The sequence below is a fragment of the Vicia villosa genome, unplaced genomic scaffold, assembly GCF_029867415.1.
Source record: "Vicia villosa cultivar HV-30 ecotype Madison, WI unplaced genomic scaffold, Vvil1.0 ctg.001812F_1_1, whole genome shotgun sequence".
Taxonomy (NCBI): domain Eukaryota; kingdom Viridiplantae; phylum Streptophyta; class Magnoliopsida; order Fabales; family Fabaceae; genus Vicia; species Vicia villosa.
Genome location: NW_026705738.1, coordinates 316,011 through 335,390, shown reverse-complemented (window position 1 = coordinate 335,390; position 19,380 = coordinate 316,011). Strand labels below are relative to the sequence as shown.

The following is a 19,380-nucleotide window of genomic DNA, read 5'->3' as shown; positions in this document are numbered from 1 at the left end:
AAATACCACCATTGAAGATGCTCTAAGTTAATAAGATAAACCTAATAGTACTCAATTGACTTGGTAAAGTAAACTATTTTAATGTATATTTATTTGGTTTTACTTTCAGATATATTAAAAGATATTTTGAAATTTTTAAGTAAATTTAAATTTTGTTTATTTTATTGCTATTTGAAGTTAGAATTTATAATTTATTTATTTTTGCTCGAAACACTTTTTTATTTACACCATCAATATTCAGTTTATTAAACAGCCTAATTTGATTCGGAGTCAGTTCTAACATCAAATAATTTCAACCATCTTCCAATTACAGTTGCAGGAAATTGAACTGTAGTCCTCCTTATTAAATTCAGCGTCAATCACCACTTAACCAACTAATGATTGGTCGAAACACATCTTTTTACATATAAATGTTTTGTTTGAACTCATTGTTTTTGGTTAATTCAATCATAAATCAATTAAAAGTTACTTAAGTTGATTTTAACTGTTATAATTAACTTTGTGAATGGTCGCTAGTTATGAAAGCTTGTGGATGAGGTAGTTCAACTGATATGTTAGTTGAGTTAAATGAGTGTAAATTACATATTTAATATTTAATTGTTAGCAACAATATTTATTTATATTAATACACAAATTTTTAGTTTACAATTCTTTTCAACTAAGTAAAGATGACCGGTGGTATTGATCTTCCTAACACACTTCCAATTCTTAGTAGTAATAATTGGAAAAGGCGATACAAACAGATGTAGGCTTTATTTGATTATCATGATACTCATGAGGTAGTTACCGATAAATTTCAAAAACTCCCCTGCAAATGCAATCGAAACATAGAAAATTCATAATAAAGATGAAAAGAGAAAGAACTGCAAGGTTTGTATTCAATTCAAGGTGATCTTTTGATCTAATACTATGAAGGGAGCAAAAAGGTAAATAATGTGAAGTTGCAATCCCTTAGATGGGGATATGAATTACTACATATGGACAAGAATAAAATTGTTGCACCTTATGCATTAAAGGTTCAAGGTCTAGTGCACATTATAAAGAGTTCTGGTGAAGAGATTATTGGAAATATGGCAATTGTAAACGTAATGAGAATACCCATTTTTCACTATGATCATATTATAGTTTCTATTCAAGATTCTAGTAACTTAGCAACTTTGAAGATGGAAGATGGAATATCTCATATGGTCATCAGAACTCAGAAGCACGGGAATTAAGGATTCTTGAAAGAAAGAGAATGCAAGAATAGTTTCAAGCACCGCAAGCTCGAACATTCAATAGAAATGATGATTTTGAGAATATAAAGGTAAAAATAATCTCAAGAGAAATCCAAGGAATGTGCAAGACCAAACTTATAGAATAATATGTTTAGCGGTGAACATGAATCCTTCAAGAAAGGAGGGGGGTATCAAATTTAAATCAACAAATGAGTAAATGCAAGGAAAAGAAGCGCATTTAATGTTATAAATGTGAGAAATGAGGTCCCTATGTTTCAAGTCGATAGAAAAAAGGAAAGGAGAAGACTCGAGACAATATTGTTGAAGCCAAAATGGTACAAGATGATCTGATGATGGCATTGTAGTTTTTCTGGATACGGGTTCAGAAGATAAACATCAAGTTGTTTATAGGCAATTTATTACGTGTTGGCCAAATTGATGGGTTACTTCCGTAATTTATTGCTACAATGTTTATCTAAGTCGGTCGTTAGAAGGTTTGGAATAAACATAACAAAATAAAATAACAAACTTTGAATAAATTCAGGGATATAATAATGGAATGCGGCTCTCATCGAACAACAATACTCTTATTATTTCTAAGTAAGATTACTTACGGGGCAATATTTTCTAAATTATACCATCCACTCTCGCGTAATCGGAATCGGATTTTACTCTCTTAATTATACCATCCACTCTCGTGTGCCCGGCGCCTTATGCGTTAAAGTAGCAAAACCCATTTTATGAAATTAGCTCCTTTACTCAGTTGAAAAGTAGTTTCGATTGGAAAGTTTAACTTAAAAGGGTTCCCGACTTTCGCTCGGATAACCGGATCCTAAAACTATGAACGCTTCCGCATATAGTTTTAAAATCACTTTGTAGAGATATTAAACTCTCCTAATTAATTAATAAAGATCTTTCGCGGTGTTTATTAACCAAAAACAAACCAATTTTAGTCTTAAGTATCAGACGACTTTCGATCTTACCCGACGTGTTCACGGTTCTACTTTCGTAGTAACCAATCAAATTAAGTTCAAAAAAATGCATTAAAACCGAAACATCCCTCAACTGTAATTCTAAAGAAACAACAGACATAGTACCACTGAATCAACGGTCCTCACATTCCAGCACTAACAAATTAGCTGGACATGCTTATGGTAAACGTTAAAGCTTTGGATTGAAATGCGAAATTAAACATTTTAAGCAATTCAATTTGAAATAAAGAACAAGCAGTGGAATAAATTAATAAAGTTGTGGGATTAAAGTAAAGCAAGGAAATAAGCGTGCGAAATAAAATAGACAAAGCAAATAAAACGTAAATAATGTTGAATATAATAAGAACCTACTTCAAACGTGGACTTGAATCTGGTACAATGGAAATAGACGGAATAAACTTCAACGAAATGTAAATGGCGGGAAGATCAAAACCTTCATAATAAAATGCTCCAAACTTAATGACAACAACAACGCAATAATTCTCCGATGCAAAGAATTAGAGCTTTCAAAATGTAACTTTATGCCTAAGTTGTACTAAGTTTGAATGCCTTGAAAAGTGAAGTATTACTTCTATTTATAATGTTATAAAACCCTAAAATGTCAAGTGGTCGTTGTTGACTTCGTGTGAGAATGCAGGGAGAAGTGGAAGACCATGCAGAGCTCTTTTTCCAACTACTGCAAAATACAAAGGATGGCGAACACCATCCCCTTATGGAGAACGCCACCTTCACAAAATGGCATGACTTGGTCTTTGTGACCGTTAGAACATGGGACACGTCATTTGCCTCACGGCCACCTCCATGGCGAACGTCATGTTGGACGCCGTGAGTGCAAATTACTCTTTTTTTTTCATTTTTCCATTCAATTTGCTACGTTTCTCCGCGTATGATTCTCATATGGTCAAGTACCTGAAACACAAACAAAGCACCAGCATAACACTAGAAATAAAGATAAAACAACGATAAAACGTTTGCAAGTCGAGTCAAATATGTAGTGTATTTCAGTGTTATCAAACTCTCTCACACTAGCATCTTTGCTTGTCCTAAAGCAAAACAAGCCAAACAGTGGTGTTCAGATAGTTATTTCAGACTATAAACTTTGCATTGGTCATGGTTGTGTCGATAGGTACTAACCCGAAAATTAAGGAGATCGTAACAACATATTCTGCAGTTGCGGTCATAAGTCTCATTCTTATACAAATCGATCTGCATCATGTTATTGTGCTTATGCCTAATTTACTCATCTCATTTTTCTGTCATTTTCATTCAAGCGCAATCACGTTAAACTCATTATCCATAAATGAATTTAGTTACTCCCTTCGCCTCTAATATACGTGGGGGAAATTGAGAGTCTTACAAAAAGAAGAGGAGAAAGGAATACAAAATTTGGTGTTTTTGCATTAATTTTATTCAAATACATCTAAATTAGTTTTTGTATTTAGACATAGAAGTATAGTATTTGCAGACAATTTGAGATGGATAAAGAAATATTTGTGAACTGAAATACTAATTAACAAAATTATTATTTTCTAGGTAAATAAAGAATAAAATATCCTTTAACTTTTAAAATGCAACATTATATTCAATTCTCGATACAATTACTCCCTCCGTTTTAAAATGAGGGTCGTTTTAACAAATAAAACTTGTTTAAAATAAATACTTCCTCTATTATTTGGATGATATAAAGACTAGATACATCATTTATTATTTAATGAATGTAAAAAGTTAAAATTGGTTTATAAATAGGAATGGAAGAAATATAATTTTCACTTTTCAATATAGTGATGATTGTTTTTTTCCAACTATACCTAGAGCTATCAAAATGGGCTCGGTCCATCGGGACCTATATTTTAACGTGGGCCGGGTTACAAAAACCTTTAAAAACACAACCCTAACTTTTTGAACAACCCATCGGCTTATGTTTTTCTTGGATCGGGTCGGACAAGCAGTCTTCGGGCTAGCCCATTTAAAATAAAATTTTAAAGTAATTTTAATTAATTTTAGAGAAAAAATATTGAGTTAAGATATAATTGCATAAGTGTATTTCAAGTGAAAAATAAAAGTTAAAAAGAATGGATATATGTTTCAAGATGATGATTAAAGAAATAGTTACGAGATAAATAGAAAATTTGATATATATATATATATATATATATATATATATATATATATATATATATATATATATATATATATATATATATATATATATATATATATATATATATATATATATATATTGATTTGATGAATATTTTATGCAAAATGCTAAGAACACTTTCTTTCCAACACTCTCTCAAACACTCACTCTCTTGTTGGTTGAAACACGTGTGGGTCCTATCATTTTATGTGGGACCTATTTTTAAAGTGAGGAACCCACATATGTTTCAACAATAAGAAAGTGGGTGTTTGAGAGAGTGTTGAAAAGAGAGTGTTGCTAGCACTCCTCTTATTTTATATATCACTTAATTAAATTTATCATTACTCTCTACTTATGTTATGTAACTTTTATCTATTACATCCCTTTTATAAATTTAAAATTATAATATTGAAATCCCTTTTATAAATTTAAAATTATAACATTGAAATAATATAATGATGGGTCCATCAGGCTAGCCCGCCGACAACTCATCAAGTAATTGGGTTTGGGCCCCCGGGCCGAAGCAGACAGGGCCGAGCCAGCCTATTTGAGAGCTATAAATATATTGTTTAATTATGACTCTATACACGACTTTCAATACATTTATAAAGTTAAATTAATAAAAGTGTAGTGTTTTATGACAGGATCATTACATTCTTCAAACTATATGCATTTTTTTTTGGATACAGAGAAGGCCTAAGTCCAAAAGGAAAAACAACTACAGAGGATCATATTGTAAGAAGAAAGCCCAATAGAATCAGCAATCAAATAATTGGATAAAAAGGGAGGAACATTGCTATAACTAACAAATTTCCTATCAAGAAGAGCACGCTTTGCTAGCATATCCGTACAAGCATTCGCATTACGATAAATATGAGAGACCACCACCGTATCTAACTTCAACATAGCCTCCAAATCTTACGAAGAATGGCAACACATTCCACCTAATCTCAATACCCTTGTACCCATATTGAACAGCTAAATTAATACCTTCCAAAACTCCCCAAAACTCTGCCAAAAGAGCATTGCAATTCACCATGTATTTACTAAATCCTCCCTTCCAATTACCTTTGTAATCTCTTAATACTCCACCACAGCCAAAAACTTTTAAATAACAATTATTTTGAAATAGAGGAAGTATAAACCATGTTTGGTTTATGATACGGCAGAACAGAAATTGTTTGCCAATTGTCTTCGGAATACAAGGAATACGAAGTACATAAACATGTGTGGACTGAAAACTATAAGAATCATCGTTTTTTTAATAAATAGAGAACGGCGGTAAATTTCAATTTTTTTTTAATTGTGAAAACACACTATGATATTATAAGAAGTCTATACTACCTAAAACAATAAATCAAGATTAGACACCTAATACAGTCATAGAAGATTCAAATAGTCAACTCCAATCCGCAGCTTCACTGATGCACATTACAGACACATGAAATATAACAGAATATTTCAAAGAACAAAAAGCTAGCACCAAGGCGAAGCAGGAGATATACATAATCATCAAAATTTAAACAAGCACAAAAAGTTCAATAGCGACCACTGGATTTTAACTGTAAGGGCACCAACTCTTTAGAGATTCGCTTTTGGTTGCTGTTGCAAATAACAATTTTCTAGAATAAGTCAGAATTCGCCGACGCGTGGCAAGCATCTGATGTTTGATGACCACTAGATTACATTCTGTCTTCCCTCCTCCTTGGAGCACAAGTTATGATTTCATCAACTCTAAGAATCATCTCAGCTGCCTCTGTTGCAGATAGCAATACAGCCTGCTTGACTTTGAATGCTTCACAAATGCCCCTTTCAGACATGTCTCCAACCTATCAGAAGTACACACCAATCAAACTATATTTGCGAAAGAATACTTCCCTAAAATACACAACATAAACATTGGTAAATCAGCACTGTTCTTCATCTGAGTAATATTACACAGTTAAGCCCCGATAGCAACCCTTAAAATCTAGAAGGGTGTGTAGATGGGGAAGTTAACCAAAACCTAAGTGAATAAACCAAAAATAAGGTTGGCTTTTAATTCCATTCAAGTTAAATCGGTTTATTTTAGTAAAGCAGTTTAAAACAGGTTCAAATTCAGTTTATTTTTTGTATATGCTATAGTCAACTTCACAGTTTTATTCTTTACTCTTCTATTTAGTAGGTGTTGAATCCGCCTTATTGTTCAAAAAACAATAAGTGCCCATTCCACTGTTATCTGGTTGCATTCCATTTCAAACAACCGACCTTAACCAAAGGGATATATTTTTTCTAGATGTTGTTAACTGCGGAGGGATCTAATCTTGAAGAACCAAAGGAGAGGCTGGCAGATATATGCCTGTTATGAACAAGTTACAAACCTTAACCTCAAAAGGGCATTGGGTTTCTTTGCTTTTGGGTTTAGAATACCCAGTTTAGATTTTTCTAAAAGTCGGTTAGGGTTCTTTTAATTGGAGCCAGCCTGGTTAATGAGTCAGTTAAGGGCACCCAATTTGTACACCCCTAGTTAAGGGGTAAGAACAAACCACGTGAGTGCTCCAATAGGCATCTCATAAATACTACTCAATGTTGGATTTAGGCACCCATAAGTCCCACTTAACTCCACCAGCACTTAAGCACAACCCTTCCCCCTAGGATGGACAACGTCTACTATGGAGTAGATCTAATTTAGAAACGCCTACATGAATGCAATTATCAAAAACAGAGCTGCTACCAACAAAGAGACAACAAATCAATATAATCAATTCAAAAATTAAGACATTCCTGCTAATTTGCATCTTGAAGCAATCAAACCAAAAGAAAAAAGAAACGATAGTAGAAAGATATATTAGGCATTTAAATTAATTTCCAGACAAATAAAGCCACTTATTCACTATTGTACTTACAGAACCAGAGATGACATCAATTCCAGAATTACATCCCTCATTCTGGTGCTCTGCACGGAGCTGAGAAATCAACTCAGCACTGTCCAAACCAGCATTATCAGCAATGGTTGTTGGGATAGCCAAGAGTGCCCGGGAGAATGCCTCCATTGCGAGAGACTTTTTACCCGGAGTTTTCCTAGCCAATGCATCCACTTCCTGTGCCATCACCATTTCAGGCCATCCGCCTCCAAGCAACACCCTGCTGTCATTGACAGTCTGAGATAGCACACACAAGGCATCATGCAATGATCTCTCAGCTTCATCAAGAACATGGTGGCTACACAAAAACAGATGTCAGACTTAAAAAGGGTTTCTAAAAATGAAAACTTCCAATCAAATATGTTGATATATAGTTCTCTACATATGCACGCAAATAAGTCTTACACTTATACATGCCTAGCTCAAATGCACTAACTGAAACAAAATCTATAGGGACAGGACAATTTAAGGACATAAACTAACTCTGCGTGATAATACAAGAACATGTGTGCATAAAAGCAATAAATATTTGACATTACATCAGTCTAGTTAAGCCATTGGACTCAATAATTGTAATCTGAAAATTATAAAATATTTTATACGAACAAAATTATAGTTAAAATCCTTTAGCCTTTGAATAAGCAGCACATAAACTGAATAAAATGGTCATTTGTGAGGTGAATTTTTGTTTGTAATACAAATGACTCTTCTATTACAAACATGATGATCGGAAGTGATATGTTGTTAGATTAAAGTCCCTGAATACGTAAAAGAACAACATTGGAAAGGAATTTACAATAACAACATATGAAAAAGTACCTGGCACCTCTCAGAACTATTGTGCATGCCTGCCCCATTGCAACACCAGAAAACTTAATCAATTTATCCTCACCAATCATAATCTCTTCAATGAGGTCACAATGCCCTAGCTTAACAGACTCGGGATTGTCAAAGGTTGAAGCAATATCACCACCAGTAACCAGAGCCAGACGCTCAATACCATCAAAATCAGCATGCTCAATAGCCAATATTCCAGCATCAGCAAAGAGCTCCTCTGGAAAATTGTATATCAACTGTCTATTAACAAAACAGTTGATGCCATGATTTATTATCTTGTTCACCTTTTCTTTCATTTTCTCTTTCTCAGCTCCTTCAATCTCAGCAACTTTAGCCATAGAGTCAACACGGACACGGGCTCCATAAATCTTCACCTTGTCTGTGTCCATTGCAGTGTTTGCAACTAGTATCTTGGCATTCTCTATGCGTTTGGGTTGTCCAATCCCAATTTTCTTGTCAAGAATAAATCTAAACAAAAACACAATCCAACTCAGAAAGACAAAGATTATTTATTAGCCAGAGACTAATGCAAATAGTTCATTTTACAGGATAGTGGTGTTGCTGATAATCATTTGGTCTAATCCAAATTACTTGAAGACTACCTATGCAACTCAAAACAATAGAGAAACTTCCGGATTTCAAAAAGGATAGAACAGAAGCATGTGATACCAGTGTTATTGATGGCGGTCCATGGCGGAAAGCCAAAATCCCACCATATCAGCCGCTTTGCTGCACTGTTATAGCGGATTATGGCAGGAAAACCCACAATACCGGCTGATATTAACCATTGCACAGAAACCAAAAACCACCATGTATTCCACCATAGCGCCGCCACGGCTGATATTTGATAACATTGTATGATACTCAAACTAAATATTCTAATTGTCAGAAATATTACCCTTCATCTAAAAATGAGTCTATCAGTGATCCTCCAGGCTTCTTTATAATCTGGATAGATTCTAAATTTGTGCTTCCCTGCAATTATAAAATAGAAATGAAAATGTGAAAAGGTGTATAATTAATTTTATAACAATAGAGACCGCTACAAAAGAAAGAAAAAACCCTAAATACATAGCTAGCATAGAAGCACAATAAACAGGAATCACTATAAAAATGTAAATTGGGGAACATTTTGCATTTTAAACCATTGGAAAAAATGGGAAAACCATTGTCATAAACGAAATATAGCTAGAACCTGGCAAAAATATAAGAGCACTGTAATCAAAGTTGTGAATAAAATACACTTCTATCATCTATGTATTTAGCCAAGCATGCAAAGTTTATAGATCAAAATTGTATCTATTGTTTATAGACTGTAATTTTCCACAAACGAACCGATGAAAAAAACCAACAGTCCATAACTATTTGCTAAATCCATAAAAACTGGACTACGTATTAGTAGGGAAGTCATTGTTTTCCTTTAGTCTTGTTACAACATCTACAGCTAATTTGGCAAAATATATATCATGCTCATAAAAAAACAGAGTAACCAAGCTATGACTAAAATACACTTATAACCTATAAGTATTATATAGATCACAATTGTAGCTAACTTTTATTCTGAGGTTTTTCCACATAGTCCAAAACAGAAAACTTAGCAACAGTAGTTGCACGTTTTGCTAAACCTGACAAAATTGGACTCTGTTAGTTAGGTAGTAACTGTTCACCTTTAGTCTCATTACAGCATCTACAGCTAACTTTGCAAAATGCTCCTTGTCTTGTGAGAGAATTTTGGAGCTCAAAGTAGTCCTGGCAATGTTCATCAAGTCTGCCCTGAATTTCTCTGCACGTACATTCATGTATAAGATTTTAGACAAAAGAAGGCATATCAGAGCCTGCTATAAACAAAATAATAAAACCAATTCTAATAATAAAGTATTCAAAGGCTACAGAACCAATGGTAAAACCTAAACCCCCAAAAGAAACATCAAAAAGGGAAAATAAATACCAGCATCTCCTTTGTTGTCCACAACCTTCGCAACCAATGTATCACGAGCACACTCAGCCGCCATTCGGAAACCTAAAAATCATACCCAATAATGTCAAATACAATGATGTTAAGCACATCAAGGCATCATTTGAAACCAATCAATACAAAACACTTCCCTATGTAGAGAAGCAACAAACATGCAAAATCTATCAAAATTATAAATGGCATTTAAAGCACCATTATCAAAAACCTGTGTGCTTATGTTTCTGATGCTTCCCACATTTTTCCTTTTTACAACAAAACCAAACTAAAGGAAGAATATTTGTGGTAGCCTTGGAAAGAATAAAATGAATAAAAAAATTCATTGACTGCTTCTATTACCACCATTAGTTCAACTGTATTGATAAATTGATTCCAAATGTAACTACAAGTATGTAAAGAATAAATTATTGAAACAAAAACTTTCTACATATATTTGCTCAATATCAACCATAAAAGTAGCTTTCATCAACAACTCAACTAACTTATGGGTAATAACTTCTTAACCCTATCACATGGGAATCGAACCATTGTTGAAAAGCAAAGAAATAAACTAACCTGCTATTATAGTCATTGGATGAATTTTAGCAGCAACCAGCTTTTCTGCCTCCCTCAAAAGTTCCCCAGCCAAAACAACAACAGAGGTTGTTCCATCGCCAACTTCATCATCTTGAACTTTTGAAATATCTTAACTTATATTAAGGATAATTAACTTCTAATATAAACTTATATATATTTCCATTTAAAAAAATAATAATACCACAACAATGGTTTATCAGCATATGAATGCTCAGCGAAACCGGTATTGCTACTCAAAATCATGTACTATGCAACTAATAATATCTACACACTATCACCGCTACTAAAAAATTGTAAAGGATACCAACAAGAACTTTAGCAGCTGGGTTATCAATATGAAGGGACTTCAAGATCGTAGCACCGTCGTTAGTAACTGTAACTTCACGGCCTCTGCCAGTCGACTGCAAAATCTTATCCTGCAATCATGATCCCATATAAATGAATTAGTTAGAAATCAGTTAAAACTTAAAATCTTAACCAACATATTAAACTAATAAAAAATAGATTTTACCATTCCCTTTGGCCCTAACGTAGTCTTAACCAAATCAGCAATAGCCATGGCACCAACAAAAGATGACTAAATCACAAAACACAAAACGCAGTCAGTTAGGGTTAACCGCGCAGAGAGATTTACACACTGTCAATACAATTTCAAAATGAACTCAAACTCACCATTCTTGCGCGTTCTCCTTTTTCTTCACTTGCTTCATCTTTGAAGATTCTATCGATCTGTAGCATTCACCATACGAGAAATTTGAAAATGGAGAATAAAAGTTGTAAAAGGAAAAGGAATGAGAAGATCGGCGGGAAGTTACTTACCGCCATTGTGGGAACTCGAAATAGAAGGGAGAGAGATGGTGAAGAGGAAATGGAAGATCGGAGTAGGAACGAGAAGAATGAAGCAGCGTCGTGCTCGAGTTACAGTGGCTGCTGCATTTGCTAGGTTAAAGGAAATGGAAGCCCTAAAACCCAATATGTGAAAATGAACAAATAACCCCACCCTACTTTGGACTACCAACACCCCCACCTTTAAAAAAGTATAACTAATCAAATAAAGAGTGAATATTCTTCATAATTTCTAAGAAAAACCTTAAGACCTCATTCATTCTTAAAGAAACGCATCTTCATCAATAGAGCTAAATATTATAAAGAGTTATTAAAAAAGGTTGGTGTAAAAAATTGTAAAACTAATCACCTGTAGTGAGCACTTCATCTATTTTAGATAAGAATGGAGGAGAAAAAATAATTGAAGCAATTAGATATCGAGGTATTTTTTTATTATTTACCTTAATGTGTCTCGTCTTGATATTATGTTTGTTTTTTTTGTCTATGCACATGTTTTTAAGCAAATTCTAAAGAATCATATTTATTTACGATAAAACGTGTTATGAGGTATGTCGTTAACACGACACTTATGCATTTATAGAATCCTAAAGGACCTGATTGTGCTTTAGTTAAATATTATAATTTTAATTTTGTTTGTTGTAAATTGGATTAGAAAAGTACCAATAGTACATGTCACTTGCTTGATAACTCGCTTGTCTTATGGCATAGTAAGAAATTGACAGTTGTTGTGTTATCCATAATTGAAGCACAATATGTCGCTGCAAGTAGCTGTTGTACACAAGTTATCTTAACGAAACAACAATTAAGAAGTTAATCACTAAACTATCCCGATAAAGTGTGATAACACTAGTGTCATAACCCTCACTAAAAATTTGATACTTCACTCTTAAATGAAACATATTGATATCATGCACTATTTTATTAGGGTTCATATAAAAAAAAGTAATTGTGTGATTGAGTTTAGGTCTTCATTTAAACAACTGGAAGATATTTTTACAAAATCCTTTCCTAAACAAACTTCTATTTTGTTTTGGTTTTCACAACTAGTATCCGACCCACTAGATCGCCTAATCTAGTTCAGGAGTCAGTTTTGACATCAAGTGGTTTCAGTTTCCTTTTTTATTGCAATTGCGGGGATCAAATTATGGTCCTCCCTACCAAGTCCAGCGTCGATCACCACTGGACCAACTAAGGATTGGTAAAAGAACCATATATTCTATAAGACCTAAGTTATGAATTTTAAATCAAACATGCATGGATTAATATGTTAAAATGTTTCATCTCCTTTTTTTTCTTCCCCTTATCAATGTGAAATATGTGTTATATGTGATGTTTATTTATTATCTCTGTCTTTCCCGCTTTTGATAATGACAAAGGGGGGAAAATATACTCTCAAAAAGATTATAATATGCTCTTTTATCTACGAGGGGGAAATTAATAATTCCAATTTTATTCTTCTATACTTTTTTGGTTTACCACCTCCCTCAAAAATGCAATGTCATCATAAAAGAGGAAAAATGTGGTCCTATGTGTTATGCAGGTTAATGGCAGATTAGGATAATCTCTAATGTGATATTTCTTTTCCTATTCTTTAATTTTTTATTATTTATCTTTTTCCATACTTAATCAATGTGTATACCATCTTCTAAAAATCAATTTTTTTGGCAAAATACCCTTTTTGGTCCCTTAAGTATACTCCAAGGTCCATTCTGGTCCCTTATCTCTAAAAAGTGTCAAAGTGATCCTTTAATTGTCCAAAAAGGACCACGTTTGTCCTTTCTGTCAGCTCCGTTAGTCAAAGTCAAAGGAAAGGCATGGGTGGCATACATGTGGCATTTACGTTTTTATCTTTATTGCCAGGTGGTTTATTTTAATTGCCAGATGTGTAAATCAGCAATTGACATAAAATAGAAAGGAAAATGAAATAGAAACCTCATTGTCTCTTCGTTGGTTCTTGAAGGAAACCCTAGCGCAGCTGCCATTGACGAAACTCCAATCTCTAGTTGATGCGAACGAGAACGAAGACGACATTCAAGGTGAAAGCAAAGACGAAGACGACATCAGAGGTAAGTTTCTGCATCTCTATGCCTGGTACTCTATTATGGTTTTAATTCCATGTTTCTGAAGTTTATATCGTGCGCTTCTATTTAGGGTTTCGTTTGAAATGGACGAGTATCTAATCATTACAATCCACCATAGTGGTGAATTTGCGAGTGAGGACTTGAGCGTTTACGTAGGAGGTCAGATTGCTAAACTGAGGGTAGATGCTGATAAGTGGAGTTTTTTTGAGCTGTTAGGTAGTATCAAGGAACTAGGTTATCGAGCCATAGAAAACATATATTATAAGGATCCAACTGGTGGGATGAATATATTGGTAGATGACAGAGGGGCATTAGAGATTGCTGATTTATATAGGGTTCATCTTAGTGTTGAGGTCTTTATTAAGCACGCATTGTCCCAGGCTGTTTTTGCTGATGAAGCTGAAGTTGTGTTAGATGATATTCCACTTAATGAAATGCCACCTAATGAGATAGTAGATGAGGTAGCAGTAGAGATTGAGGAAATATTGAAGGAATTTGATGAGAGGGCCAATGATGTAGCACAGGATGATGTGAGGACTACTGATGTAACACAAGATGGTGAGAGGGCCAATGATGTAGCACAGGATGATGTGAGGACTACTGATGTAACACAAGATGGTGAGAGGGCCAGTGATGTAGCACAGGATGATGTGAGGACTAATGATGTAACACAAGATGGTGAGAGGGCCAATGATGTAGCACAGGATGATGTGAGGACTAATGATGTAACACAAGATGATGAGAGGGCCAGAGATGTAGCACAAGATGATGTAAGTGCAGTTGGAGCTGATAATGGACCTGTGGGTGGTGAGGTTGATGATGATTTAAGACTGACTGATGATAGTTCAGATGATAGCAACTTCGAGTATGATAGTGCAATGGAGATAGTATTTGATGATGATTCTGATGAGTATAGTACTGAACTGGAAGAGGAGGATGGAATGGACTGTGATATTGAAGATTATGAACAAATGAAAAGTAAAAAAGGAAAACAAATGTCTGATGAAAACAAAGAAGATAGTAAAGGGAGTGATAATGATAGTGAGGATCTTGGAAGTGATTGTGATAGTGATGATACCAGTAGGGCTAGGAGAAAGAAGTATCCAATTTTTAAGCTTTTAAAGGATATGTCCAATTACAGATGGGAAGTGGGAACATATTTTACTACAAAGGAAGATTTCAAGGAGGCAATTGTTACTTATGCAGTCCATTCTGGCAGAGATTTAAGGTTCACTAAGAATGACAAGATAAGGGTTAGGGTCAGGTGTAAAGATGGATGTGAATGGGAATCTTACTGTGCTAAGTTGCCTACTGAGGATTCATGGCAACTAAGGAAAGTAGTTGACACCCATAGCTGTAGTAGAGAGTATCATGTAAAGTTACTGAAGACAAAATGGTTGAGCAAGAGGTTACAGAATTCACTTAAAACAAACCCTAGACTGAAGCTGAAGGACATTAAGGAAAAGGTTCAGAAGAAGTGGAATGTTGGGGTCAACAAAACCAAGGCTATAAGGGCTAGGTTTGCAGCCAGAGACATGGTTGATGGGTCATTTCTAGGGGATTATACAAGGGTGTATGACTATGCACATGAGTTACTAAGATCTAACCCAGGTTCAACTGTTAAGGTTTGTGTCCAGCCTGCACAAGAAGGTTCAACTGTTGAGAATTTACATTTCAAGAGGTTGTACATATGCTTGGCAGCTTGTAAGGAGAGCTTCAAGTGGAGCAGACATTTCATAGGACTTGATGGATGTTTTTTGAAAGGCTTATGTGGAGGTCAAATACTTGCAGCTATTGGCAGAGATCCCAATGATCAAATGCTACCAATAGCATTTGCAGTTGTTGAAAGTGAAAACAAGGATAGCTGGACATGGTTCTTGGAGCTTCTTATTGATGATCTTGGTGGGAGGGAAGAGTGTCTCACATACACTTTCATTTCTTATCAACAAAAGGTATGACATTTTCATTTTACATTTTCATTTCTGATCAACAAAAATGTATGACACTTTCATTTTTTATGACTTAGGGTTTATTGCCTGCAATGGAGGAACTTCTTCCAAGAGTTGAACAGAGATTTTGTGTTAGGCATCTATACAACAATTTTAGGAAGAGGTTTGCTGGAAAAAAACTAAAGGAGATTATATGGAAAGCAGCCAAGTCAACTTACTACCAAGCTTGGGAGAGAGAGATGAAAGTAATGAAAGAGGTCAATGTAGAAGCATACAAGCACATGATGAGCACTCCTCCAAGATTTTGGAGTAGATCATACTTCAAAACTCATAACAAGTGTGATGCTGTACTGAACAATATGTCAGAAGCCTTTAATAGTGTCATATTGGAGTCAAGGGCAAAACCATTGATCACCATGGTGGAAGAGATTAGGGTATACATGATGGAAAGGTGGGCAACAAACAGGATGAGGTTTCAAAAATTAGAAGATGTTGATGTGTTACCAAACATTAAAAAGAAGATTGAAAAAACAAGTTCATACACAAATATGTGGCTTGTAAGGTAAATTCTGATTTGAATCCTGATTTGTTAAATTCTGATTTGTTAAAATCTGATTTGTTAAAGTCTGATTTGTTAAAGTCTGATTTCAATCTTGTTTGTTGAGTTTATATTGAAATAAGTTCTGAAGTAATACTGAAATAAATGCTGACTTTATTCTGATATAAATTCTGATTTTTAGGATGTCTGATGAGTTTATATTTGAAGTGAGGAATTTGGAAAACAATGCTGAAAAATTTACAGTCAATCTGAAAGATAGGACTTGTTCATGTAGAAGGTGGGAGTTGACAGGCCTCCCCTGTGTTCATTCACTATCAGCAATCAAAAGCAGGAACCAAAAGATTGATGATTATGTCCCTGAGTATTACAGGAAATCAAGATATATGCAAGTGTACCAGCCAGTTATTTTTCCAGTCAATGGCTCAAACCTATGGGAGAGGACAGAGTACCCTGATGTTCTGCCACCCAAATTTAGGAAAATGCCAGGAAGACCCAAAAAAAGGAGGAATTTGGAACAAGGTGAACTGGATGGCACAGATAGAAAGATGAGAAGAACTGGCTTCATTGTGAAGTGCAGTAGATGCAAGAAACAAGGACACAACAAACTTACTTGCAAGGTACCATCAACTACTGCACAAGCAGCTCCATCACAAGCAGCTCCATCTCAGACTACTTCTGTACAAGTATCCCAAACAGCTCCTTCAGCTCCATCACAGTCATCTCAAGCAGCTCCTTCACAATCATCTCAAGCAGCTCCATCACAATCATCCCAAGCTCAGAAGACTACTCCAAAATCAGCCAAGAAGACTACTCCTAAAGCAAAGAAGTTGGCAGTTAGAAGGCCAAATGCCCCTTTTATCCCACCTGGTCCAACCACAAGGCTGACTGCTGCAAAAATAGCTATAGGTCCAACAACAAGGAGGACAACACCTACTAAAAGGGCCACACCAAAATGGAAACCATAGTCTCTTTATTTTATGTAGTGTTTTGGATTTTTAGACATCAGTTTGAATATTTTGTAATGTGTCTGAATATTTTGTGTTTTTAGAACCTGGTATGCAGTATTTTGGCCAAGTAATTTTGTGCTTTTGAACATGTGATTTCTGATGGCAAGGTTAATGTTAAAGTTAATGCAATATTTTGGCCTATAATTTTTGCCTTTTTCTGTCTTATGAATATTTGTGGTTTGTGTCCTTTAGCAAAAGTCAATACATACTTAGCAGTGTGTAACAAATCATAACATTACAACACTAAACCATAACATAATTTTTGCCATTGATCACTTTAAAACATTACAACACTAAACCATAACATTACAAATGACCAACACTAAAATTCGATACATGAATAAATATCAAATTCAGTACATACTAATTCATAACCTTACAACATACTAATACAGACTTTTCCAAATGACCAACACTAAAATAACACAGAAAAGCCTTTTCCAATTTTTCTCAGAATTCATCATCTTCTTCAACTCTCTTGTCTTTTGTTTTAGTCTGTCATTTGTTGCCTTAAGAGTTACCAACTCCATTTTTGCTGCATCAAGTTCAATTTGAATCTTCTCCATCCTACTATTCTGCATCTTCATATACTGGTCTTTCTCATCCATCACATCATCAAAGAACCATTGAAAATAGCCACACCCTGTTTGGGTTGAACCCTGTGAAATTCAAAATACCAATCATTCGAACCCTGCTAAGGCAATAAATGACATGAACAAACAAGTGAAGTTCGTTTTTACCTTGTAATTACGACAGCCCCAGAATTGCTTCCCGAAATTCGTGCTTGTTGAAGCCCTACGAAGCAAAGCTATCTCTCCACACCCACATACGGGTCTCCATCTCAAGTTTGCAGCAAAACCATCATTCTTCGTGTTAGATTCGTATGAACATGGCCCTGCGATTGATGATGATGTCTGCTTCATTGGAAACTGATGAACCCTAGAATTTGGGGAAGAAAGGAGGCAAACGATGAACCCTAGAATTTGGGGAAAGGAGGCAAACGATGAACCCTAGAATTTGGGGAAGAAATTCTGGAAACGATGAAGAAGAGAACGTTGAAGAACGATGAAGAAGAGAACGTTTATATCATTCCACGTCACCTGCCACGTATACAGACCTAACGTCCGTTTGTGCCATTTGGACAGAAAGGACAAACGTGGTCCTTTTTGGACAATTAAAGGATCACTTTGACACTTTTTAGAGATAAGGGACCAGAATGGACCTTGGAGTATACTTAAGGGACCAAAAAGGGTATTTTGCCAATTTTTTTCTAAAAAAAATTGAGAATCAAATATGAACACATTCACCTTGAAGGGGATTTAAATATGATTCAGACATATTTATCATTATCGAGCCTCGAGAATGTAAAATATCGAGGATGTGACAATTGGATCTCATGAATAAATAAATTACTTTCTTTGACTTAGTTTTTAACACCATGATCGTGTGGCCTACTAGAAGTCATTGGAGGGGGTGTCACTTGTTTTAACTAGTACTAGTTGGTCACTCTATTGTTGAATGACCTCTAACTATCTTTAGACAACCAACCAAATATCTTTCAGGATATTGTTGGTCTTCTGATCAGTAATCGAGGCCTTTTGGATCTCCCATATGTGCGAAGGAATCCTTACGTGTTGGGGTTGGATAGGAACTTCAAGAATAGACAACGACAAATGCAATCTATCATATGGTTCTAAAGTTCTTCATATAACCTCGTTGGCCATGATGTGTTACACCTGAGGGTTTCTACCAACGGTCATTTAAGTTATTGTTCGCCGCGGATTAACCATCGAATATTAAGTAGGCTAGAAGAAACATATAGGATGATTCCCACAAACATCTTCAACTAATCTGGAACGATATTAATATTCAAGCGATGGTGGTGATATCTCTAATGATGTGACAGTGCTTCATATGTTGTGTTCGACAGCAAGAGGTTTGCCTACAAACATTCTATCAGTCAAGTCAGTGAAAGTCACAAGTGCAGAATTTATGGTTTAGAACAATGTAGAACTTATTTTTACCCTTTCAATAAACTTTATGGTAGTAGTTGTAGTATATGTTTAAAAACCTTAAAACCTTCCTAAAAAACACCTAGTATTGTGTGTACCTGGGTCAACTTGGATTGAGTTTGACCAAAACCATGACTTAAAACATATAGAGTACTCTAGTTTGAGTGAAGTAAAATTACCACCCATAATTTTATTGGGTTTGTTTGGGTAAAATTGTAAATATTTTGGGTTGGATTGGATTAGGTAATGGGTTATCGTTTTTTCCTTATATAATTATAAATCATGTCAT

General features: G+C 34.9%; 2 protein-coding genes across 2 annotated transcripts; both read right to left on the bottom strand.

Annotated features, from left to right (window-relative positions):
- Nucleotides 1–5,712: 5,712 nt before the first annotated feature.
- Nucleotides 5,713–11,613, bottom strand: LOC131636713 (T-complex protein 1 subunit beta). The gene is made up of 11 exons (XM_058907323.1): nucleotides 11,457–11,613; nucleotides 11,310–11,366; nucleotides 11,149–11,214; nucleotides 10,942–11,053; nucleotides 10,617–10,745; nucleotides 10,038–10,109; nucleotides 9,757–9,872; nucleotides 8,988–9,064; nucleotides 8,072–8,557; nucleotides 7,235–7,550; nucleotides 5,713–6,178 (listed from the first exon to the last, which is right to left on the bottom strand). Exons 1-11 carry the CDS (start codon nucleotides 11,460–11,462, stop codon nucleotides 6,032–6,034), a joined length of 1,584 nt encoding a protein of 527 aa, XP_058763306.1. The 5' UTR covers nucleotides 11,463–11,613; the 3' UTR covers nucleotides 5,713–6,031.
- Nucleotides 11,614–17,378: 5,765 nt separating this feature from the next.
- On the bottom strand, nucleotides 17,379–18,005 carry LOC131636714 (uncharacterized). Its single transcript, XM_058907324.1, has 2 exons — nucleotides 17,820–18,005; nucleotides 17,379–17,738 (listed from the first exon to the last, which is right to left on the bottom strand). The coding sequence occupies exons 1-2, from the start codon at nucleotides 18,000–18,002 to the stop codon at nucleotides 17,466–17,468; spliced, it is 456 nt and encodes a 151-aa protein (XP_058763307.1). The 5' UTR covers nucleotides 18,003–18,005; the 3' UTR covers nucleotides 17,379–17,465.
- Between the last annotated feature and the right edge of the window lie 1,375 nt (nucleotides 18,006–19,380).

What these genes read in the sequence shown, in the direction of transcription:
- LOC131636713 (XM_058907323.1), bottom strand. An exon ending in AGCTGCTAAAGTTCTTGTTG is followed by an intron (nt 10,746 to 10,941) that starts GTATCCTTTACA and finishes ATATAAGTTAAG; the next exon opens with ATATTTCAAAAGTTCAAGAT. An exon ending in ATAGTTCTGAGAGGTGCCAG is followed by an intron (nt 7,551 to 8,071) that starts GTACTTTTTCAT and finishes GTTTTTGTGTAG; the next exon opens with CCACCATGTTCTTGATGAAG.
- LOC131636714 (XM_058907324.1), bottom strand. Translation starts at nt 18,002, where the DNA reads ATGAAGCAGACATCATCATCAATCGCAGGGCCATGTTCATACGAATCT. An exon ending in GGGGCTGTCGTAATTACAAG is followed by an intron (nt 17,739 to 17,819) that starts GTAAAAACGAAC and finishes TGAATTTCACAG; the next exon opens with GGTTCAACCCAAACAGGGTG.